At 48.0% G+C, this 24,700-nt stretch overlaps 7 protein-coding genes; 5 read left to right on the top strand and 2 right to left on the bottom strand.

Annotated features, from left to right (window-relative positions):
• Nucleotides 1-2,739: 2,739 nt before the first annotated feature.
• On the top strand, nt 2,740-3,034 carry FFUJ_01803 (uncharacterized protein; the record flags this gene model as incomplete). XM_023574650.1 has 2 exons in its annotated part: nt 2,740-2,762; nt 2,818-3,034. 2 exons carry the CDS (start codon nt 2,740-2,742, stop codon nt 3,032-3,034), a joined length of 240 nt encoding a protein of 79 aa, XP_023423794.1.
• A 517-nt stretch (nt 3,035-3,551) lies between these two features.
• Nucleotides 3,552-9,818, top strand: FFUJ_01804 (uncharacterized protein; the record flags this gene model as incomplete). Its single annotated transcript, XM_023574639.1, has 1 exon — nt 3,552-9,818. The coding sequence occupies one exon, from the start codon at nt 3,552-3,554 to the stop codon at nt 9,816-9,818; it is 6,267 nt and encodes a 2,088-aa protein (XP_023423793.1).
• Nucleotides 9,819-11,341: 1,523 nt separating this feature from the next.
• Nucleotides 11,342-12,637, top strand: FFUJ_01805 (probable mitochondrial phosphate transport protein MIR1; the record flags this gene model as incomplete). XM_023574628.1 has 4 exons in its annotated part: nt 11,342-11,502; nt 11,713-12,132; nt 12,194-12,539; nt 12,599-12,637. The coding sequence occupies 4 exons, from the start codon at nt 11,342-11,344 to the stop codon at nt 12,635-12,637; spliced, it is 966 nt and encodes a 321-aa protein (XP_023423792.1).
• A 1,417-nt stretch (nt 12,638-14,054) lies between these two features.
• On the top strand, nt 14,055-16,388 carry FFUJ_01806 (related to SDA1 protein, required for normal organization of the actin cytoskeleton; the record flags this gene model as incomplete). XM_023574617.1 has 3 exons in its annotated part: nt 14,055-14,101; nt 14,160-14,195; nt 14,249-16,388. The coding sequence occupies 3 exons, from the start codon at nt 14,055-14,057 to the stop codon at nt 16,386-16,388; spliced, it is 2,223 nt and encodes a 740-aa protein (XP_023423791.1).
• Nucleotides 16,389-16,527: 139 nt separating this feature from the next.
• On the bottom strand, nt 16,528-16,937 carry FFUJ_01807 (uncharacterized protein; the record flags this gene model as incomplete). XM_023574606.1 has 2 exons in its annotated part: nt 16,528-16,618; nt 16,681-16,937. 2 exons carry the CDS (start codon nt 16,935-16,937, stop codon nt 16,528-16,530), a joined length of 348 nt encoding a protein of 115 aa, XP_023423790.1.
• A 750-nt stretch (nt 16,938-17,687) lies between these two features.
• FFUJ_01808 (uncharacterized protein) lies at nt 17,688-19,443 on the bottom strand (the record flags this gene model as incomplete). XM_023574595.1 has 4 exons in its annotated part: nt 17,688-18,009; nt 18,093-18,308; nt 18,364-18,497; nt 18,985-19,443. The coding sequence occupies 4 exons, from the start codon at nt 19,441-19,443 to the stop codon at nt 17,688-17,690; spliced, it is 1,131 nt and encodes a 376-aa protein (XP_023423789.1).
• A 1,650-nt stretch (nt 19,444-21,093) lies between these two features.
• Nucleotides 21,094-22,637, top strand: FFUJ_01809 (related to glucose/galactose transporter; the record flags this gene model as incomplete). XM_023574584.1 has 4 exons in its annotated part: nt 21,094-21,326; nt 21,379-21,596; nt 21,643-21,870; nt 21,919-22,637. The coding sequence occupies 4 exons, from the start codon at nt 21,094-21,096 to the stop codon at nt 22,635-22,637; spliced, it is 1,398 nt and encodes a 465-aa protein (XP_023423788.1).
• Nucleotides 22,638-24,700: the final 2,063 nt, after the last annotated feature.

The raw sequence follows: 24,700 nt of genomic DNA, 5'->3' as shown, positions 1-24,700 counted from the left end.
CTTGTCTTGGCCAAGCTCACGTCTATTCTGGGCTTTTGCGTTGCCCTTGTGAAGCTAGTCTTGGGATTTGCGGAAATGAGGCTCCTGAGTTTGCTGTTTTGTTCAATGTGAGTGTGATGATGGTGTGGTGCTGTCAAGCTTCGCTGGAGGTGGTACGTGGTGAACTCTGAGTTAAAGAAGCTGTCAGTCCCAGCAGTGTTGTTGTTTTGAATTATCCTGACTATTGATGTTCATCGCCTTGTCAACGATATGCTATACCTTTCGGGCTTGGATCTATTTTCCCTTGTGACTCATACTAATATTATGCGCTGATCCTCCTAGCCCGATAGACTTTCCAGCTTCAGAGGCAACAGAAAGGCTATCTCAACAACACAATGCTGACCTCGATTGATAGTGCTCTTGGCATAGAAAGCTGCTCTCTGATCTGGTCTGCGTTGCTCCTGGCTTTACCATAGGTACCCCCAATTCACATCAGAAACGGGCTGCATTGCTCGGATTTGTGCTATGATCGTTTCTCAAGTGGCCGTCGACCCTGTCGCTTTCGTTCGACAATGATAGAAGATCTCATTCTCCTCAGGCTATCCATCCTAGACTCAGCTATACATGATCTTACCGATTCTATCCTGAGGCCCATTGCCTCAATTCCGGACGGAGTTGTACCCTCAATAGTATGCCGAACTTGACTCACGACCTTAGTTGTGAAGGTAATGTGTGTGGATGATGAACTTTTGATGAGAAAACTTAACAGGAAAATAGTTAGCAGCTCCCAAATTTATCTACATGCATGCTCAATATATCTTCGATAAGTCTCGGTAGTCGTAAATAGGGCTGAGGACCGTTGGAATGTAAAGTTTCGATTGCCGATGCACTGGAATGTTGATGGAGCTCAAGGTTTAAGGCTTCAGCGGTGGGACTATGAGGCTCTGCAATGGCTCCATAACGCTTCGAGAATGATTTCGAGATTCTGAAGTCTTGCCAAGTCTTTTGTTTCTTTATCATCCTGGCTCAGTTCAAGGATGCAAATTATCGCAGAGTGAGATGATGCACCCAAACCTCGCAATCAAGTATCGATTTTGGCTTCACATTTCTTGCAGCTAATTACTTTGACGTGAAAGCTCAAGTCAATGATATAGGTCCAAACCAGACCATGTAGCCTTTTACGCACGTCCTGGAGCTGAATGAGATCAGTCAGCCTAGATCGAGTATTGATCATGGTCTGGAGAACATGTGTGAAATCGCGAAATACTCTACTTGCGTGCTTTAGGTGTAGGGTAGTAAAATACCTGCTGTAAATGAACAATCTGTTTCTATAACCTCAAATTGACCTATGATGACAGCGATGGACACACTTCATTATAGAGGTTTGAGATTTTATATTCAAACTACGTGTAGATATGCTCAAAAAGTCTGTGCCTGCGGGTTTCCCATGATCATGATGATGAAACGCTGGTAGCATCGTAAGGCTAGCCCTACGATGTGCCAAGGACATGTCAGTGATGCGCTTCGACCACCCCGACTCAGAGCGATCTCTGTCGAACTGACAGCGATCTGAAAGGGCGCTGGCGTTGCGGATGCACTGAGCGGATGCACTGAAAAATTGTCTCATGTGTCAAGTATCGGTTCCCTCCCGAAGTTACCATTGAAGAAGCCTGTCAAGTCAGCCTAGTCAAACCCTTCTGCGGTCATTCTCCAGACGAAAATGATCTTTCGTCAAAATTGCAAGTTCGCAAATGTCATCTTGCGAGGGTGGCAACCGACCGAAAGAATGTCATTAACATGGCCTTGATTTCCAGGGATGTATTGAGCTTCATGATGGCCGTTATGAACTTGTCAGCATCGTGATAACTGCCTCCCTCATAGCCCATTTGTTTTGAACCGCTTCCACCCTGAAACGTGCAGCAAATTGTCTAGGAAGGCCTCCAATAAGATAAGAGCATTGGGAACTGAATTAATTGGATTACACTGATGATAACCGTCCGAGATTGAAACTGTGGCGCAGCTACACTGTTCTTCCCACTTCATGACGATCAGTGAAGATATGCTGAAAAGCGCTCAACCAAGGGCCTTTCATCATTCGTGAAGACAATGTAACATGCTGCCTGCAAGTTGCCGCAAATGAGTATCAAAACCCTCACCGAAGTACTTCTCATCCTCAATTAATTGCAGCCTTATCTTTGGGGGCCGGTTGGCTGAGCCACTATCTTGGCTACCTCTGTGGCTGATGCCACCGGGGGTTTCTAACGATTTGAGGTTCTGCGCAATTGCGGGTGTTATGAGACGGGTCCCATTTCCGCCAAACGTTGAGTTATTCAACTTTCTCTGAACTGTCAGCGGCGCAGTCTCCGTTTCAGTTTGCTTTTTCGCCACCGTCCAATTGAGGCTTTCGCGGTGGTGTTGATGGCCTGGCGGTTGACTTTGTTGCCTTTACGCTTCTGCGCGACCGTGGCTTGATGGGGGCCGTTTTCTTTTGCGGATGCTGGAGTTGAGAGATGTTGATAGTGGTGTTTTTCCAGTTTGAGACTGCTCAAAGTCCCGTTTCTGCGTGTTTGCGATTGAAGCGTTACTTGATTTCTTTTAAATACAAGGTGTTCTTCCTTCCTAGAGTAGAGATTTTGATATCATCATCAATACATTGAGTCGTCTTCTACCCTTGAACCTATCACTGCAACTTGAGCTTGGAGCAACCATACAACCAACCAATCAGTGGACTATACTTCTGAACCAACAGAGCAAACCAACATGTCGTCTTCAACTGCCAACCAGTAAGTTATTGATAAATAATATGTCAAAAATGATCCACTGACAGTCATTTCTCAGATCATATAACACCGTTTACGCCAACACCAACACCTCTGGTGGCTCGACTTACACGGGCGGCCAGGCCGCTTCCACCGGCACCATGCTTAATCAGTGGGCCACCACTCCAGACCGTACAGAACGATTCTACGTCACAGGCCAAAGAACTGGTCACGGTGTATGGGAAGGCATGGATAAGATTATGGCTTTTGACAGAGCTTACAATCAAAGGAAATGAGCATATCAATGGACAACGTTTATGTGTTGTAACACTACAGGATCGGGACAGTTGTGTTGTGGCTGTGAACTTTAGCGTGGCGTTGGGGATAGAATTGGACTGGGACCCTTCAAGTTGTTTCCTTCTGGGCATTGTATAACAGAATCGGCAGTTCAACTCTCATAGAATACCATTTTACTCAATCGAATTTGGCTCTATTCATCATATAAATATCTGAATTCCGAATTCTCATCATTATGCTTCTCATTCTCCTATGGCTTAACTAAGAAGGCAGTGCCTGAGGTTAGTTGGTAAGTCCTACGGACTTCGGAGTCCTTTCGCTGGGTTCATCAGGTGAACTAATTCATGCCTTTTGCTGACTGCAGCCTAATATTCCTCCTCACCTCTTACAACCTGCGACGATCAATCTTTTCATCATGTTGTGTTAATCTGGAGTTTACCTTGATGAGCATCGGCCATCTCTGCAACCTAACGAATTTGATCATTTCCACTCATACTCTCCACCCCAGCGAGCAACATGTCTGTCGAGCGATCGCCGTCGCCCGAAGGCAGTGATATTGTGGTTATCGGTAGAGACGACACCAGCAATTATAATTCTGGAAATATCTTACCACAATCTGAAGCTACTATTGCCCGTATTCGCGAGTGGCTACAACCTACAGAATACGATATTGAAAGCAGCGAATATCGCAAACATTTGGCATTCCATCTCGAAGGTACTGGAGAATGGATTCATAGATCAGACAACTACCTCAAATGGCATGAGAGCCAAGAAGATGGCCTCTTGTGGATCAAAGGTGTTCCAGGCTCCGGAAAGTCTGTCGTTGCAGCCAGCATGATTCACAAACTCTCCCAAGAAAAAATCCCTGTTCTTTACTTCTTCTTTCGACAAATTGTTGATGCCAATCATCGACCCATCAACCTTCTCAGAGACTGGCTGGATCAGATTCTCGTCTGCTGCCCTCCATTACAGGCTTCTTTAAAAGCTTATGTTGACGAGGGTCGGGACCTGGATAGTATATCTATTGACGAGCTATGGAGACACCTAAGAACGGCTCTGGCATGTGTGCCCAAGGTCTATTGTGTGGCAGATGCTTTGGACGAAATGGACCATGGTAATAGCGAATTCATCAACCAACTGGCTGAGCTTGGTGACTGGAAGCCTTCATCTGTGAAGGTCTTGTTAACCAGCCGACCCACTTCTGGTGTTGAGGCCGCAATGAGAGGCACGAGATTTCTTCACATCCGAATGGACGAGAAGGCTGTGGATGTCGATATCTCTTCTTACGTGGGATACTGTCTATCCGGCACTTCTCTTTCTGAATGCGATCAACAGCTTGTCAAGGAAGCGGTACCTGGCCGAGCCAACGGTCTGTTCCTCTACGCTAAGTTGGCCATGAAATCATTTTTGGAGCCAGGAGCCGACATTCATGAGACAATCCACAAGCTCCCACTTGACTTGGACGCTATGTACATCGGAATTCTACGAGAACATGCTCAGAGATCGGGCATTTCAGAGAACACACAGGTGTTGATACTGCAATGGGTGACTCACGCAACCCGTCCTCTTCGACTGCTAGAGCTTGCCGATATGCTCAAGACAGTCGGTGGAAGCAGATTTTCAGATGGCTTGAAAGAGAACAAGGATCTGGTCCGGGTTGTGTGTGGCCCTCTCATCGAGATCTTACCAGACGAGACTGTAAGCGTTGTGCACCATTCACTCACCGAGTTTTTGGTTGGGACATCAAGAACAGTACATACCCCTGTTTATCCCATATTAGACTCCTCGCCAACTCACTACGATCTTGCTCTCGCTTGCCTCCGATATCTTTGCGCTGGCTGCCTTCAAGATAAAACTCCTACTCCGTCAGAAACTATTCATCGCGAACACCACCGCAACGTGGATTTTCCGTTCGCAGCATATGCTATAAAGAATTGGCATGTGCATGCTGCAAAATCTGAATGGTATTGCTTGCAAAATGACTTATTGTATCAGCAAATCGAACTGTTCTTGGGCAACAAGGAGACACGAAACAATTGGCTGACAACATACTTCGATATCCCTGAAAGAGTGAGGATTGAAGATGACATCATCTCCATGTCGGATCTCCATGTCGCTGCATTGTGTGGCCTCAAAGCGTGCATCTCGACCCTGATTGATCGCCTGGGTCAGAAGAGCATAGACGAGCAAGACGCAAGGAAGAGAACCCCCTTGTGGTGGGCTGCTTTCAGCGGTCACGCAGATATCGTTAAGCTGCTTCTAAACCGGGGGGCATCGCCTAGTACTCATGACATTCAAGGCCTTCAGGCGTTGCATATAGCTGCAAAGAAGGATAAAGCACAGGTTGTTCAGCTACTCATTGAAAAGGGAATAGCTCCTACAGTCCCATGTCTCCTGACAGACACCGAGCCAACCAGAAAGTATGCAGATACACCATTGTCATATGTAGCATCATACGGCCATATCAACAGCTTAGAAACGATGCTTCCATTGCTAGGCACTACTGAGAAACGATTCGCCTTGCGCATCGCCATAAAGAACAGGCAGCCTCAGTTCGTTAAGCGCCTTCTTCAGGAGTCTGATGTCAATCCGAATGATACGACAGGATTTGAGACGCCCATCTTTCTGGCTGCTAGAACACGCTGTGTTGAAACAATTGAGGTGCTGGTAAATGCTGGTGCGGATGCTTCTATTGCTTGCAGGGTGGAAGCCGATGCCTGGGACAAACAAGAAAATGTGTTGGAACGCTCCTGGTCGACTCCCCTGATAGAGCTCTGTGAGCGACAGTCTCATTTCATACGTCGGCCATACATCTCTCCCCACTACATGTCGGATCTCGACTGTTTAGACTTTGATCGTAACTTGACGTTGCTTATCCAAGCTGGTGCAGACGTCAACGAGAGAGATTCTCTGGGTCGTGCTCCTATACACTCCGCGCAGTTTTCTCACGTGTTGAGACGTCTGCTCGCAGCGGGCGCTGGTCCAAATGCTGAGACAAAGGATGGGAAGACCGCGCTGCACTGCCTGCCAAAGAAAGGCGACGAAGAGTACCTGAAGCTCCTGTTGCAAGAGGGGAATGTGGACATCAATAAAAGAGAACACATCAATGGCAGGACGCCACTTCTTGCTGCCATTTATCATGATTCAGCCCTTGTTTCACAGATGCTGAAATTTAGCCCCAATTGTACTGTCACTGATTCCGAAGGAAATGGCCCTCTCCATTACGCATTTTCTCGTTATGAGAGGGTGTCTTCGCCCAGGAACTGTGGAGGTGATGATTGCAAGAGCGGAGACAGCACTCTGCCGTCAGTTTTAAGAATGCTTTTAGGAGCTGGTTCGGATCCGAATCTGGCAAATACTGATGGAGAGACGCCTTTACATATTCTTGTCGCCAAGGGGTTCACCCACCAAGAGGAATGTCTGCGCATGCTACTCGAATATGGAGCTGAGATCGATGCCAAGGACATCAGGGGCCGGACACCCTTGTTTCGGGCTGTGGGCAACTCCCCAGAGCAACCCATGATAACTAATACTCTTGATATTATTATCAAGGCTTCCGCAAGTCTGAATGTCCGCGATAATCACGGGCGAACCCTTCTTCACGAAGCGATCCACAGCATTACCGACCTTCAATATGCACAAAGGAGACTCACCGAGGTATACCAATACCTCCTTGAGGCTGGTGTTTCACCTTGTGCCGTGGACCTGCACGGCAACACTCTATGCCACGAGCTGGTTCTCGTCCCAAATGCAATAAGGTTATCAGGTAAAGGAGAGACGTTCCTTTCACTTTTTGAAAAGGCCGGGTTGGATGTTAACAAGCCCAACTATGCTGGCACGACACCTTTACATCTAGCCTGCCGCATGCGTCTGGACGGAAGCCACGGAGTCAATTACCATGCAAAAGATTGTTTGAAGTGGCTCCTTAGACGATCAGCCGATGTCAACGCTTCAGATACTCGAGGGTTCAGGGCCATCCACTTTGCCGCCTCCACGAACACTTACACTGTCGACCGCTTGTTACGCGCCGGCGCAGACCCTTTCGTTGTCACAAACCAGGGCATGAATGCTCTGCATATCGCCTCGAGGTGTAAGAGAAGTAACAGTCTTGGCATTCTACTTCAGCGCATGCACGAGCTGAATCCTGACGCCACGAAAGTGGCACTCGACCAGAAGGATATTTTCCAATACACCCCATTGCATTACGCAAGTCGCTCTGGGATCATTGAGTCTGTGAAACTCCTAATCGAAGCAGGAGCTGAGGTCAATCCAACTTTTGATGGATTTCGAGGGACATGCTGTCCTGAACCCTGGTTCCCTCCAATTCTTCAGTGTGTTTTCTTTGACCGTGAGCAACGTCTCTGGACGCGCGGGCCACTCAAGAAAATACCTCGTGATGACGAGCTTCCCTTTTACCAGTTGAAGGATCCCGATACAGACATCGCTTCTGGTTACACTGTCGAGAATAAGGAAAGGCACTTTGATGAGATTGTATCGGGGCCTCAACTTGAGTTCCTCGATCCAGTGTATGAGGCCTCGCGATATGATGAGATCATCAACGCTTTGCTTGAGGCAGGGGCAGATGTGTTTCTGGGCACACACGGTCCAAGATCGGCTCTCTACCGTGCGATGCTTTTCGCATCAGATGAATGGCAAGATTACATCACGAACCTCCTCTGGAACTGTCAGGAGGAAGCTGGGCATCTTGAACTCCCAACTCCTCTTCATATTGGAATATCAAGAAGCAAGGCTCTTCGTCAGACGGAGATTGCGGTATTGGGCGACTCTTTCATACCTCGTGCAAAAGAAACAAAATGGAAGAGAGTGGCACGATTACTGTCGGACCGCCACTTCGCTTTGGTAGCAAACCTGTACAAAGCTGGTGCGGACTATACTGCTATCGATACCGATGGTGTGTCAATTCTTTCGCGACTCGTCGAATATGGTTACTATGAATTAGTCAATGACTGCTGCTCTCCAGAAGAGGCTGCCAGGTTTGACGATCTTAAATGGGTAAAGGAACAAGGCGCGGAAGAGCTTGAGCCTTTGCTTGTGACGGCTTGTCGGCGCTCTTCTCCCAACATGAACGTCATTCGTATCTTGGTAGAGGAAAAAGGAGTCGACATAAACGCACGAGGTCGTGACGGTCTCACTGCTCTTCATATTCTAGTCACTGGCAAGGAATGGTGGCAAGTCTTTCACGCAATGCCTTATTTGCTTTCTAAAGGGGCAAATATGGAAAGTCGAGACGACAAGGGATGTACACCGCTGCTTCATTCTTTCACGAAATGGGGCGCCTTCCGGACTGCGGCGATGAAGTCGCTGATCGACAAAGGCGCTGACGTGAACGTCGTCGATTCTGAGGGAAACGGATGTTTGAACAAAGCAGCACACCAAGAAGAGTTTGTTCGACTCTTAGTCAGTCATGGAGCTGAAGTCAGTCCAACCACCATCCTTTCTGCGATCGAGTCCAAGCACCCAAATATCTTGAGCATTCTGCTGTCTGGCGAAAAGTCTTCCTCCCTTGCAGCGTCTTGGGAGATGACACTACATTATGCAAAGCAACTGGACCCTGATACAAATCCCCAGGAAGCCCAGATGATACGGAAGGGTCATCCTCTGCTCTTGGCCAGCTCCGCGTTGGGTACGCTTCGGGGCGGAGTTGAATTCGACCGTGATGCTGCTGCCAAACAGATGATGGAAGCTCTACTAGGAGCTGGTTTCAGTCCTTATGCCAATTGCCTTGTCATCGTTGAAAAGGTTCGGTTGCCAAACAGACCTTCCCTACCGATGGCTATGGCAACCCATGCGTGGCACAAGAAGGATTCTGTGGTTGAGTTTATCTCCTATGCCAAAAGTCCTCACATTTTTAGACCACCCTTTATGGCTGAGAGGGTAGTTGTCCACGAAATCTTGAAGGGAAAACGTGTCTGTGGGTCGATCTTAGAGTTGGCCAATCTTGATATGGAGTTCCGCGATGCGTCTGGAGCAACCCTTCTTTTGGCTACTTGCGAGCGAGTGTCAAGTAGAGGCCGTAAGGGGACCAGAGAAGACCATTTGTCTCTACGACTCCTGCTTGACAAAGGGGCAGATGCATATGCAGTGGACAATTTCGGCAGAAACGCACTGCATATTAGACTCGGATCTCGAGCTCTGAACGATGATAAGTTGGAATCACTCAAGGAACTAGGGGACGCTGTACCGGCCTTGGTCAACCAGGCTGATGCTGATGGATATCGGCCACTCCATTACGGCCTAGCTGCGCTGGCGCATGGCGAGTTCGACCAGACTGAGCCCGACTGGCTTGACTATATCATAACACAGGGTGCTGATATGCTTGCCACTGATGGTCTTGGAAACAATGCGCTCCATTACCTTGCCCCTGGCCTCTTTGGGTGTCTCTGCTATGACGGAAGTCACACTCGAGATCCATTTGAGCGGTTCTTGAAGCTGGGACTGGATATTAATGCGCGCAACAATGCTGGTCAAACACCAGCTTTCTTCCTTGCCATGAGGGGCTATGATGATGATGACGTGGATGAGGTGGTGAGCTGGTTGGATGAATTAGGAGTGGATTGGCAGGCGAGAGACGACAAGAGGAGAACTATTCTTCATGAAATGGCAGACGAGAGGGAGGATCTGTTCAAGGCTACTATGGACAAGGGAGTTGATCCTTTGGCGGAGGATGTTGAGGGGCGTTCTACTCTGGATTTAGTGACGGCTTATGATAATGAGAATGTCTTGAGGCTGTTTGATCGGGATAGTAAGGATGGCAGGGAATGAGGGATCTACGATAGCAAGATACTGCTACGCTGATGATTTATGATGGTCCCAAATTTTCTTGCACAAGCTCTACGATAGGCATGTGATGCAAAACGAGATTCAGACATAAGTCGGGCTATTAGTGATGGTGCTCTGTATTTGTGAATAGCCTCAACGACATCATCGTAAACATCTGATCCAATCATGTTAATTCAATGTCCAAATCAGGAAAGTTTCTAAACACCAATTGACTTTGGGAAAGAACGATAATCAGGCGTTCGTATAAGTTGACAAGATAACCTGATCTGATATAAGTCAAGGCACTTATTTGTGATCTTCTTCCACTGAAAGACAAAGGGGACATTTGTATCGGCAGTAAGCTCCCTATCGGAGATAAGGGGAGAAATACAAGGTTAAGCTTGGCTGAACAGGGATAATGATTTTGGTGGTTCAGCGTCGGCTGAAGGTGGTGAAATCGGCGATTGATCTGAGATGCGCCTATCAGGGCTGCATGATACAGGCTTGGTGCATGCCGAAGTGGCTGCCAGACAGAAAAGGAAATTTTGAGGAAAAAACTGTTTATGAAGGCATTGAAAACTTTGATAGCCTCCAGGGTCTTCTATACATCCGAGTATCGTCTTCATAAGGGTATGACGTCGAATTCCGAATAGAAGAACGCACTGTCGCGAACTTGATTAACCTCCGAGACCGAGTCAAGCAGGGGCGAGCAGAAGAGACATTGCTTATCGCGCAATATCCATTGGCTGGCCAGGTAATAAAATAAACAAGCACGCAAGAAAAAACTTGTCTCTCTTTGTCTTATCCAACCAATGCCGTGGACACGTTGGCGAGCAACGGTTAGTTACTGGTGGGTCTGCCCGAGGAATTCTCGGGGAGCCCAGTATGTGAGAGTTCACCAAATCTGGCATTTTCCTCATTTTAGAAGACTAAGACGAAGATATTTAGAAATTCACTGATGTCTAGGTCTTGGCGGAGTATGAGAAATATCAGTCAGTTATCAGGTTACATGTTGCAAGTCATAAGATCCTGTAGCAGGCTGATTACACCGAAAGAGCGGTCTTTGGAATAACGTCACTGGCCAACTTTGCTTCTGGGAGGCTAAACAGGGGGGGCATTCCCCAATCTCTACTGTTACCCCGGGTCTTGCAAGTATTCATGATCTGTTGGCCGCTGTGAGCCAGTGGGATAGGCATGATATGGGGGCATCATGAGTGCGAAAAGCCAGTCTCTGGGGCTTTGTTTGTTACCTAACGGACACAAATTGCGTAGCATCCTCCCCTTGGCCCGGTCCGTGCATTCGCCGGCGCCGATTATCCGAGTCTTCCCGAGCTCTAAAAAAAAATCAATGGCAAAGGAGGCATTATTTTTCCCTTTCCCCAGCTGCTCCGCCGCGGGACCAAGTAAAAAAAAAAGTCACTCAAAACACCAGAAGCTCTCTCTCCCTTTTCTTCTTCTTCTTCTTTCTCACTCCACCATCTCCCCTCAGTCTTTTTTTGTAAACGTCTGATCACATAACCTTCACAATGGCTGCCTCTACCGGTTCCACAAAGGTCGACGCCGTCGTCCAGAACATCAAGGCTGAGACCCCCGAGAAGAAGTCTGGTCTTGCTCTCTACTCCCGATTCGCCCTTGCCGGTGCTGTCTGCTGTTCCGTCACCCACGGTGGTCTCACCCCCGTCGATGTGTATGTTTGAATCGCCTCTGCGCTGAGTTTCTCGTCGTCAATTGCTTGAGAGGTTGTTTTTGTGGTTGTGCGGGTTTTGTCTCGGAGAAACTCAATTAGGAACCCGAGATGGACACTTTGCAGTACTGCAAACCTTGAGAGCCATGATGGAGAAGCAAAAGCACACCAAATCGAATCGAAAGAACAAGTTTACTGACTCTGAAACCACAGCGTCAAGACCCGTATCCAGCTCGACCCCGCTACCTACAACCGCGGTCTCGTCGGTGGTTTCCGCCAGGTTGTCCAGAATGAGGGTGCTGGTGCCCTCCTCACTGGTGTCGGCCCTACCTTTGCCGGTTACTTCCTCCAGGGTGCTCTGAAGTTCGGTGGTTACGAGTTCTTCAAGCAGCAGTGGATCGACGCTCTCGGCTACGAGACCGCCTCCAAGAACCGAACTGCTGTCTACCTTGCCTCTTCCGCCACCGCTGAGTTCTTCGCCGATATCGCCCTCTGCCCTCTTGAGGCCACCCGTATCCGTCTCGTCTCTGAGCCCACCTACGCCAGCGGTCTCGTCTCTGGCTTCGGCAAGATTGTCAAGAACGAGGGTGTCGGTGCTCTCTACGCCGGATTCGGACCCATTCTCTTCAAGCAGTGAGTATTCCCGTTGTTATACCGCTCAACTGTGTTTCAGCAAGCTGACTTTCCTACTCAGGATCCCTTACACCATGGCCAAGTTCGTCGTCTACGAGAAGGTCTCTGAGGCTGTCTTCCGCAAGTTCCCCAAGAAGGACCTCTCCGACGGTATGCAGACCGTTGCCAACCTTGGCTCTGGTCTGATTGCCGGTTTCGCCGCCGCCATTGTTTCTCAGCCCGCCGACACCATGCTTTCCAAGATCAACAAGACCCAGGGTCTCCCCGGTGAGGGCACTGTCTCTCGTCTCATCAAGATCGGTAAGGAGCTTGGTCTCCGTGGTTCTTACTCCGGTATTGGTGCCCGTCTCTTCATGGTCGGTACCCTCACCGCCGGTCAGTTCGCCATCTATGGTGATCTCAAGAAGGTATGCCAATTTCAACCCCCCTAATAGTTCCGGGCATCATTTTTAACGCATTTTCAAAGGCTATGGGAGCTACAGGTGGTGTAGAAATCGCTGCTTAAGCGCGTTTAAACATATCTAGAAAGATTCGCGAGGTGCGAGAGGTGATATGAGAAGTCTGGGGAGTGTGGCCCAAGTATTGCCCAAGAGCTGGGCCTACTTGTAACAACAGCTGCTGTTAATGCCAAAACAGCTTAGCAGGAGCTTACGGATGACATCCAGATTTGCTCTCGCTGTCTGGGAAACAAAAAGTGATCTTTTGGTTGAGGGGGGATGCTCGTGTTAGACTCATGTTTGCCTATGATACCTTTCCGCATTAATGGGCAGCAGACGGGTGATACCCCGCCGAAAGGTTGTATAATAGTCTCTTTTTACGCTGAAATCATAGACTGGGAGTTTGTGGACTCTTATATCTACTTTTTTGTTCATCATGACTTTGATATGTGAAGCTATTCGCAACTGGCAGCAACGGCGCCCTAGGACCAATCGGAGGAAATGATGTTGATTGAGCAATCTCTACTATCTAGTAAGAGCTCATTAGAGGACTACTCACATACAAAATCAATGTTCGCCTTGAACTGTTAATGTTCATCATGACATGTCGTCGTAATAAGGCTGAGCATCAGGCTACCGCACCTTCCTTCTCCTCACATCATGCCAACCCACGAAGCCCCCACGTGCCGCCCATCTATACCTTATCCAAAAATAGAAACACCAAATGGTTCGATCAAGGATGATCAATGCCCTTCGTCTGGTGTCATCTTGAGATTACGTCGTGATCATTGTGGAGGTTCGTTTGGTGAACCTCGCGCTGAGCACTCTCTCAACTCATGGACAGCCTCTCATTCCTTGCGATCAATCGTCTCCCCTCACACATCAATCATACTGACTGCTCTTTGAAAGAGCACCATTAAAGAAGCTGAAGGCTATAGTTGCACCATGATATTTAAGGAGAATTGGGTTTGGTCACCAGGAACATCGACAGAGGTACTGGGAACATTTAGGCCAACCTCGATGAGATCTCTATCCACAATACCAAGGCTTATGATGTATTTGAGAGAATTCAAAACTCATTATAAGGAGAATCGTTCAGTAGTTTAGGTAAACTTTGAAGAATATATGACTGCTTAGCTTTGAAGAGCTGCTCTGATATTGATATGGGACATCAGAGAAGACGTCGAGTGGTATTAGTCCTCTCACCCCGATCCACATACTTACGCATTATGAGTCTATCTGGACTCGTGCTTTGTTCTCCTTAATTTTCTATTTCGTATTTCGTCTTTTCTTTTTCCAACTTACAATTGTCTCGTTGAAAGTTGAGGCCTAGAACCGCGGTCCAATTCCGCGTGGGGATGAGCTTATCTTATCAGCCAGAAAATATCCCAAATTTTCTTCGTTTACAGGCAAAGTTCAAAGGGACCAATCCCCCACCCTCCCGCTCTACATCAACAGATCAACAGCGAGAGCCTCGACGTCGCAATGGTCAAACGAAAGGTCGCTGCACTCGAGAAGCTTGATGCTGACTTGTGCGTCAATTGCGAACAATTCCGCTTCTTTTTGACCATTCACTAACATTTTGTACAGCGCGAGTCTGCAACAAAAAATCCGTCGCGATCCCAAGTGCGTCCCTAAATTACTCGATACTGCGATTAAATACTGATAAAAAGCGCTAGGTCGTACAAGGAGGAGTTTTTGAAGCAATGGGAACAATATGAGGCTCAGCGCGAGATCTTCTTGGTCTCTCCTGGCACCGCGACCGCCGATTCTGTCGAATCTTTCCACAACATTATCGATCTAATCGCTCACGTCGCCGATTGCTACAAGGAAGAGACAGCTACTTTCCCCGACGATCTAAAGTCTATCCTCACACAGCACCATGTCATATTACACCCCGAGCTGCGGGAGAAGATCGTGGGAAGTCTGGTCTTGCTGCGACGAAAGGAAGTTATCGACTCGACCAGCGTCCTCACCACGCTTTTCCCCATTCTCGTATCATCGCCCAGCAAAACTCTGCGTGAAACCCTGTTCCAGAAGATCTTGAGCGATCTGCGAAACTCGAACACAAAATCTATCAACCACCCTCTCAACCGAACCGTTCAGACCGTACTTTACAACCTTGTAACCGCCGATCGATCCTCTCCTCGAGCTATCTGGGCCATCAAGCTCACCCGCGAGATGTGGAAGCGACAATTCTGGACCGATGCGAAGCCCGTTGATGTTATGAAGGAGGCTTGTCTGTCGGACAACGAGAAGGTTGTTGTCGGTGCTGTTCGCTTCTTCTTGGGTGGAGACAAGGAGCGTGAGGAACTTGAGGACGAGAGCAGTGATGAGGAGGTTGATCTGAGCCAGGTCAAGCATCAGATGGGTATCAACAAGAAGACCAAGAAGTCGAAGAAGCAGTACGACAAGGCTGTCGATAAGGTCAAGCGCGCTGAGCGCAAGAAGACAAAGCCTCATCCTCTCAACTTCTCCGCTCTTCACCTCCTTCACGACCCTCAGAACTTTGCTGAGGAGCTATTTTCGAAACATCTACAAAACACCAAGGCGAAGCTATCTCTCGATACGAAGATTCTAGTGACACAACTCGTCACCCGACTTGTTGGTCTGCACAAGCTGACCATTGTGGCGCTCTACTCCTGGTTCATCAAGTTCCTTACTCCTCGACAACAGTCTGTTACTTCTTTTCTAGCTTCATTGGCGCAGGCAGTCCATAACTTGGTGCCTCCCGATGTGCTGGAGCCCCTGATTCAGAAAATCGCAAACGAGTTCGTTTCAGAAGCTTCGGCCGCTGAGGTCGCAGCTGCTGGTCTGAACTCTATTCGCGAGATTTGCGCCCGTCAACCCCTGGCTATGACTGATACTCTATTACAAGATTTGGTCCAGTACCGCAAGAGCAAGGACAAGGGTGTCATGATGGCTGCCAAGGGTCTTTTGTCACTGTACCGAGAGGTTGGTGCCGAGCTTCTGAAGAAGCGAGACCGTGGTAAGAACGCCACTATCAACCTGAAGGCTGGTTTCCAGGCCCAGCGCAAGTTTGGTGAGGAGGATGTCGGCGGTATTGAAGGTCTGGAGCTTCTGGAGAAGTGGAAGGAGGAGGAAAAGAAGAAGAAGCGACTTGCCAGAGGTCTTCCCGAGGATGCTGCTACTGATGAAGAGGACGAGGGAAACAAATCCGATGAGTGGGAGGTTGCTTCTGATGACAGCAGCGAGTCTGGTGACTGGATTAATGTCTATCATTCTTCCGATGAGGAGGATGACGAAGACGAGCCTGCGTCAAAGAAGCAAAAGACAGACGAAGAGCCTGTTATGGACGAAAAGACCAAGAAGGCTCTGGAGGAGAAGGAGGCTGAAATCGACCGCATCTCTAAGCTCGCCACCACAACCATCCTCACACCCGCCGATCTCGCCAAACTCCAAGAGCTCCGCATGTCCGCCTCCATCGACAAAGCAATGGGCAACCGCCGCAAGCGCCAGCAAGAAGAAGATCGCCACCGCGACGACGGTCTCACCGCGGAGCAGATCGAAGCGCCCGCGCGTCTTCGCAAGCTCACCAAGGAAGAGCGTGTCGCGCTTGCTAAGGAGGGTAAGCCAGACCGCGAGGAGCACAAGAGCACACGGGCTATCAGCAAGTCCAAGATGCAGGCCCAGGGCAAGAGCACGAGTAATAGGGAGAAGCAGCGTAACAAGAATATCTTTATGACGATGGGTAAGGCGAAGAGTAAGCATAAGAGGAGTTTGGTGGAGACGAGGAAGGTTCTTAAGAGACATGTTGATAGGAGTACCAGAGGTGGACGAAGAGCGAACGGTACATAGTTTTGGAGTTTGGGGTGGTTGGGTTAGAGATAGATTCACTTGTGCTATTGACACAGCGCGTACTAAAAGAAAGACTTTATTTTTGTTCGACTTACTCACTTGGAGGTTCTTTTGTCTATGCAATTTCGTGAAGCAGCCATCATTCTTGAGTTTCCCACTCCTTACCTCTCTCAAACGCCGATGGATCAGCCATCTGTCTCTTAGTCCGGACTACTAGCTCACCTGTCAGACTATATCGAGTCAGCATCAATTCGATCTTCGTTTTTTTCGAGCCTTGGATCGAGTCGAGTACTGGTGCTTGTGAGAACGAGCGCGAGCGCGAGCACTAGCACGAGCCTGACAGGGTTTACAATAGAGAGAGGTCTTGACTAACTTGTTGCAACCGGAGGTTTGGCAGCGTTGCTTGATTTCATGGGTGCCGCGGGACATGGCGATGAGAGCGAAGCAAGCCTCGATCGTTGCGGCGTCGGCGGACACGTTGATGAGGTTTTCCTCCATGTTTTTCGCTTTAGCGATGAGGTTGGTCTTGTTTTCCTGGATAGAAGGCATGATGTCGGTTGGTTAGTTAGTCTCTTGTTTTACCTTGCTTTGGAGTTTGTATGTTGAAACACCAGGTTCTTGAGATGGTTGAAGTTGTTAGGAAGGAAAAATCATGAATTTGTAGCATTTTGAGATGGCGCTGGCTGAACATGTCAGTGAATGAGGGTTCATGTTCTGTATCTGATGTTCTACCTGTGCAAATAGATGTTCACAGTTAAAGGCATTGTGATGCTGAGTGAACAAGACGGCTTTTCTCGTGTGCGACAGTTTTGTGATTAAATGTGACTATTATTATATATCTAATATCCGAACATCTCATTGCTATCCATTCATGAATTCGTGAATGTTCATCCCCAGATAACGTTACTTGTCCATCTATCCCACAATCTGCAACGCTTGTGATCACGAGAAAGCAGAGTGGATGTTATCAAGCCCAAGTATGTAAGTGAGTTTAATGTCAATCCCGACTGTTATAACTAGAAAATATTGATTCATTATTGATTTTGCGTCGTTATTCCCATGTGTGCCTGTATTCTGCGCATTTCCATGAGCTCTTGTCAGGTGGGATATTCCATCCTTGAATGTTATCCCTCGTGAAATAGCTGGCTACATCCATAATCAAGACAATAGTCGCAGTCAGGCTTCGTCCAGAATCGAAGCAAAGCAAGATGAAAGCTAATGACATCCATCGATTGAACCCTACTTTCCATAACGTATTTCCGCTTGACCTGAGTGAGAAACGTAGTCGGCCATATGCTCTCAGTCGGAGAAGCCCCTGTCACTACCGTCTATAGCGAAGTCTAATTGTCGGGAAAGGCATGCCTGGTTACTGGCGAGTAAACTCGCATGACTTGAAGAAGCCAGGTGTTCCAAACCGGCGCGGAAAGCGTTGACACCGGTTGCATTGTTGAGTTGTGTCATTGCATTATTGATGGAATTTGATAGAACGAGCCCGTGTTTCTCGGTAACCAAATCGGCGTAAGCGCCTGCTGAATATTGGATCATTCGTAGATACTCGCATACGGCCACCAACCAGTCCGATAGCTCCTTGTTTGCACTCGGTTCCTCCTCGCCATCTTCACTCCCCGGAATGTCAATATGGGACAAGGTGTCCAACGCACAGTTGGAGCAGTCTTTGAGGTGTAAGCCGTGTAGTTGGCCTACGCCTGCGTCAACGTGAAGATTGCTCGGACCTTGGTGTTAATATCATCGTCGTCGGGTTTGATCTGCAACTGGCAGTTTTCGAGGAAGTAGAAAAGGCGCGATCGTAGGAGGCTTGCTGGCATCGGCGGATTGTCAATTTTCTCAGTCCTAAGAACTCGACGAGCGGCTTGCGCGACTCTCTTGTTCAGATCTGTATGCGTAGGGCTGGCTGGCTTTCTGCGTACGGATTTAGTTACGCATTTATAATCAATGAATAAAGAGAAGCACCCACCTTGAACTCGGTAACCAGGCTTGATATAGCTTCATCGGAGAGTGGTTCGTCCCTTTTGTCGTGAAGAAGGCAGCCTCTCCCGAATCGTTGTACTGACGGGAGTACAGTCTGTCTGTTGAACTGAGTGAACGGGTCTAATATGGAGTTCAGATACCTGATGTCGTCTGTTTGTTTCCAGAGACGATAATTGATCGACGTTCTTGTCAAGATGTCGCCGGTGTGTGTAACGACAAGGGGTGATTGTACCTGTGCGCCCTGGGGACCTCGATCCTCAATGACAAAGATTCAGGTAACTCAGTATAAATTTAGTATAAGTTTAGGATAAGCTTAGGATAACTTTTGCTAAATTTACCTTGACATCCTATTTTTGAGGTCTGATGTTTTCCTGCTCTCTAAGGGCGCTCTCTGTTTGTCACCATATGATAATGACCTTGGGCTTCGGAGGCATCTTCCGAATTGTCGCGACATAGACCTGCATGCCTTGCTCACGATGCTATCTTGCGTCTTTGTCTTCATCTTCGAGATATCATGGACACACTAGACCTCATGGTAATAGAAGATCGAGACCTTGGTTAACTGACAGCATACAAGTGTCTATCTCTGAGTCTACAGCCAACGAACAACTTTGCCTGCAGTTGGATGTACTCGCTGATCCGGATAAATGCTCGCATTACATTTTGACTTGCGTTCCGAAACTCCTCTGGCTGCTTGTTCTGATTGTCGTCCTTTATTTCGCGATAACCCTGTTGGTTTGTATTTTCCAGGTTCTTCGCCAATGAGCAGACCGACTTCAGGGTATTGGTCGGCCTTACCGTGCGGCATGAGTTCGCTTTCGATAGGGAGACACGGGCATAAGCGTTTCTGCGGACCATCGTCTTCGACTTTGTAAGAACCCTTCTTCGGACCATCAGACGTGCTCCACAGGTAGCATTGACCAAACCGCCTTCGACCAGGGGCATCTAAATTCATTCGCTCACCTTGAATGGTCGTAGCAATATCTGGTTCGTAAGGTCCGACCACCTTGGGCTCGTCTGGTGAGAGGTCTAAATCATCTGTTCCGCCTGCCGATTGCGATGGCATGATGGGCGACATCCTGCTGCGAATATTGGAATACGATAGGCCCGAGAAAGAATCAAGCGAGAGTAAAATGAGTATTGTCTTTGCGCTTGCAGTGCGACATACTGATGATAAAGCGTCGCATATTGACAGGATGCAGGTTGTGTTAGGCTTGAGGTGACGATTAGAGAGTGAAATGAAAGATATAGGCTAAGAGAGGAAGAAAACCCAAGGCTTTGATCCTTTACAGTAAAAGGACTTAGGTAACTTAGTCTAAGTTTATGATAAATTTAGGATAAGTTCAGGATATCTTTTACTGAGGTCTGGTTTCTTGCTCTTTCATGATCACTCGAAACATAGTCACGTGATGATTCAAGATATGATATCACGATACAGGCAGGCAATGAATGATCAAGGTGTACTCCGTACTGTTAAGGATTTGTGATGCTGAGTGAATAAGACAACTGTTCTCGTACGTGACAGTGACAAAGTCTAGAACACTTCTCGATCATGGTCAGGGGAGTGGATAGACTTTGACTTGTAGCCTTCTGATACAACTTCACCTCAACCAACGATTCACCACGTCAAACCTTCAGGTCCCCCTAAGGGCTGTAAGAAAACTTAAGACCTCCATCCTAAAGGAGGAAAATATTTGGGCAACTTTAGCCTAAGTTTAGGAGGCTCTTTACTAACTTGATTTTAGCATCCTCTTCCCAAGTCCCAAGTTTTCTTCCTCCCTGCCCTGAGGTCCCCTTGTCTCACGTCGCATCCTGAGACACAGCACTTTAACAAACTTCCTCGCAACCAACAGAGTAATGCGATTGGCCATCCCAGGTAAATTACCATTCGGCATGTGGGTTAACCAAGCCGAGAGCCTAGAGGGAAAATAGTCCGATGATAGACATGGAAACGGCCGTAACAAGAAGGCGCTTTATGCACGTAAGTTGCGTGCGTATCACGAGCGGAAGATTTAGCTCTTGTGTTTCATTTGACGTTCTGCCCCGCGTTCTTGGGGATTGAAGTCAAGGAGGAGATTGTAATTTAACTAAGAGGAATAGACGGGGACTTGCCGAGGGAGAGTGCCGTTGGGAATTGACGCTATTGCCAGCCACGTTCGGCAGATGAATCCCTTGTGAAGTTGGAGTAATTGCTGGATATGCATGAACAACATCACTTAACAGCAATGTTTATTACTAGACATCGCCCTTTATCAAAGCTCTAGGCTTTAGAGTAATGCTTAGGTATCTCTACAAACTCTTCTAGAAGTGTCACCCAAAGCATCATCCCCTCCCACTCGGTCCATCATTGCAACGATCATCATGGGTAGTCCGAAAACCTGAATCATGTCCCCGACCAAAAACAACCATAAACCATGCTTATCACTCCATCAACTAAACCCATTCCAGACCCTTTTCCCCCTTCCCCCGCAAATCCCCAGGTTTTCTTCTCCAACAAACATACTCAAGCTACTGGAGCATTTTCCCTAATGAGGTTTCAGCGCAGGAGAACCGTGATGCCACACTTTCGATGACGGTCAATGTGTTACGCCCGCCCCCTTGCTCGGGGCTGCTCGAGCCGATAAAAGAAAACTGTAAATAGCTTGCTCGTTCCCCTTTCGCCTCCTTGAAACTGTAGTTCTTTCTTTTTTCCCTCCCCCCTCGTAATACATTCATCATGGGCGCCAAAAAGTTCTTTAAGGAGAGATCGCTCAAGGTCTCGGATAAGAAAGTCACCAAGGCAGCGGAGCTCACCCTGCGAGAATCCATCTGGCCTATTGCGCTTGTTACTGTTCTCTTCTTCCTCTGGGGTTTCAGTTATGGACTCCTTGATACGCTGAACAAGCACTTTCAAAAGGTGCTGCATATCGATCGTGCGCGATCGGCAGGTCTTCAGGCTGCGTACTTTGGGTATGTATACCACTATCGACGAGTGTTGCAGTAGAGCTGATAGAGGTTTCAGTGCTTATCCTCTTGCGTCGCTGGGACACGCTGCGTGGATCCTTCGTCATTATTCGTACAAGGCTGTGTTCATCTGGGGTCTTTGCTTGTATGCTGTTGGCGCGTTGATTGCTATTCCGTGTATCAAGGCAAAGTCGTTTGCTGGGTTTTGCATGTCCATCTTCATCATCGGAAACGGACTTGGTTCTCTTGAGACTGCTGCTAACCCATTCATCACTGGTATGTTGACTCGTCCTCAGTTTGTATCCGTCTCTGACTTGTGTAGTTTGCGGTCCTCCTCGATACTCGGAAATTCGCATCAACATCTCCCAAGCCTTCAACGGTATCGGCACCGTCATTGCTCCCGTCCTCGGCTCATATGTGTTCTTCAACAATCTCGATGATAACGCAGCGCTGGCCAACGTACAATGGGTCTACCTCTCCATTGCCGTCTTCGTCTTGATCCTGGCGTGCCTCTTCTACGTCTCTAAGATTCCAGAAATCACCGACGCTGGTTCGTCGAATCCCTTGCACTGGTACTACCATCACTAACAATTTCCAGACATGGCCTTGCAAGCTCAAGAGACACATTCAGAAGCCGATGATAAACCCTTCTATAAACAGTATAAGCTCTTCCATGCTTCATTCGCTCAGTTCTGTTATACCGGCGCGCAAGTTGCTATCGCGAGTTTCTTCATCAACTATGCGACTGAGATGCGCAAAGGAACGTCAGACTCAATGGGAGCTAAGCTCTTTGCCGGCGCACAAGCAGCCTTTACCGTCGGGCGTTTCTTCGGAACGTTTCTCATGAAGTTCTGCAAGCCGCGAAAGGTGTTCTTCGTGTTCTTGACTATGTGCATTGTCTTTATCGGACCGCCTATTGTCCACCATGGAACAGCTGGTGTATCATTCCTCTATATCGTTCTCTTTTTCGAGTCTATCTGCTTTCCTACCATTGTTGCATTGGGTATGAGAGGTCTTGGTCGCCATACTAAGCGAGGAAGTGGTTTCATCATTGCTGGTGTTATTGGCGGTGCCTGTGTGCCTCCCCTGACAGGAGCTGTTGCAGATATGCATGACGTCGGTATCTCGATGGTTGTACCCATGATGTTCTTCGTCGCAGCCTGGTCATACCCCATTGCTGTCAACTTTGTCCCCTCTTACAAGAAGGTGGTTGACGTTTTCTACGAGGCAGACATTGGTCTTGGAGAGCGAACTCTCGATGAGGAGAAGATTCAAGGTACACAGCATGAGGAGAAGGAGATGACTGCACGCGCTTGATGTATGCAATTCCTTTCAGAGTAGGTAGCGAAGTTAGTAGTCAGAAAAACCGCGTTTTCAAAAAAGAGACAGATGCTCAAGACGTAGAAACGGCAAAAGAAATGCGTAATCTGGGAATCGAACCCAGGGCTCCCCGACGCTGCTCGAATGGCAACGGAGAATTTTACCACTAAACCAATTACGCTTGTGGATCGTTGAAGGGATCTGCGGTAATGAAATATATGTTTCGTGATGCTAGGTCTTGGTGGATGGGCTGAAATTTTTCCGTGGGGCAGTTGTGGAGTATCTAGCCGAGCCAATTAGAGACAGATTGTGTAACTCACGAAGCGGCAAGCTGTCACGTGGCCGATAAAAGCCTCATTGTTCAAGTATATTCTTGCTGTCTAGATATCTAGATATCTAGCATGGAGACCAAACGCCAAAAAGAGAGTCTGGCTGCTGAAGTATCAGGCTTAGTCGCTCGATCACTGACCTTAGATGCTCTCATATCCAATACCTCAAGTTGTGAGAATTTGTTGCAACTATCCCTGCAGTGACATACTCGCTTCGTTTCGACGAAACAGAAAACGCAGTGACATATCAGCTACAAGAAACACGTACAGTCAAGCATTGAGTTACCGTTTCAGAAACTATAAGATCATCAGCAAGAGGTCGAAGCTTTCCCGCGTGTAGTAACCGTTTCACGTTTATTTTTATCATCAACTCAAAAACCCGAGATCCTACCCTGTATCTCAACCGGGACGTTAACTGCCGATACCTTAATTCTAACCTTATTATTTCCCGGTTTCATATGACCATAAACATTCCGTATTTTACCAAATCGTTATTCAACCTCAACCAAATTGTGTGAGATAGGCTATTCATAGCGTTGTGCTCTGCATGTGAAGCAGCCAGTGCTCCATATTGACTCGCCTCAACTCCGTGAAGATCACGAGTGGGTCAAAAGCAACGTCTCTCTGAGCACTGATTTACATTCGTCGTGGCAAGGAACAGCCTGGAATCAATATCATAGCCATCATCGACGACGGAAATCCCACGTCCCGGCTTTACGCCAAGAGTGCTGTCTTATTGCCTCGGTGACACTTGAGAACAAGTCCCCATAGCAATTGTTTCAAAAACCGCCTCACAGACCATATTTCCGCGTGGGACATACTCTTTTCAGATACCGATAGAATCATCCGAGAATATCCTCTCTTTGCCTCTCCCTCTCTCTCCACCATAAATACATTGACCATCATAATGCAGCCCCAGTAGCCAATCTTGCATTGACGTCTCACACGTGTAGAGATCCTTTCTTCTGATTCGTCGTGTTGAAAGCTTGGTTCGGACAATACCCGCAGATCTAGCACAAAAAGGAACAAGCTCCTTGGCTTTATCCACGATAAAGTTGAGGGTCCGTCTATCATGATCCCTGCCTGCAGCATTTCTCGTTTAGTGCACCGACGCTTTTGAACGCATGGTGCCTGTTTGATTGGTCGCTTTTTCGTTGCGTGTTTCGAGCTTTGAAGGTTTTGGCTGAAAAGAGTATCGAGTCGCGTGTCTGTGCTTCAAGCACACGAGGGCTACTCTACTCAGAAGCTGAGGTTCGTCGAGTTCGACGGTTGAGAAACCAAGAAGCATTGGGCTCTTTCGAGAGAGCTGTGAAGAGCCTGTCTACAGAGGAACAACTTAGCAGCTCAGTTCGAGCAATTGAGTTCAGAAAACCTTTCAAGCTCAACCTTCGCCATCTCTCTCGATCGTCACAAGCTCCCCAGCTCCCCAGCTCGTTTCCCCTCCAGGATTCGTCAAGCCATGGCTCGCCTACAGCTTGGCATACATGCCCCCAGCATTAGCCATCTGCATCACCATCTCAGACGTCGGTGACGCATTAGGAATCATGTCGCATGCTCACTCCTCTCCCACCTCAAACCCATCGTATTCCCCTCTCAGCTCATGTGTCGCGTGCTCTATTTCCCAAAACCATCACTCTTGCCTTTCCCGCGATCGCCAGTTACAGCCTGAGACGTTTTAGCACTGGAAACAAGGTTAGTCACAAGCTTAAGGTAAGCTTAGTTCTTCAAGTG

The sequence above is a fragment of the Fusarium fujikuroi genome, chromosome FFUJ_chr01, assembly GCF_900079805.1.
Source record: "Fusarium fujikuroi IMI 58289 draft genome, chromosome FFUJ_chr01".
Classification (NCBI taxonomy): domain Eukaryota; kingdom Fungi; phylum Ascomycota; class Sordariomycetes; order Hypocreales; family Nectriaceae; genus Fusarium; species Fusarium fujikuroi.
The sequence above is the reverse complement of the archived record's forward strand: the minus strand, read 5'-3'. Positions and strand labels throughout refer to the sequence as shown.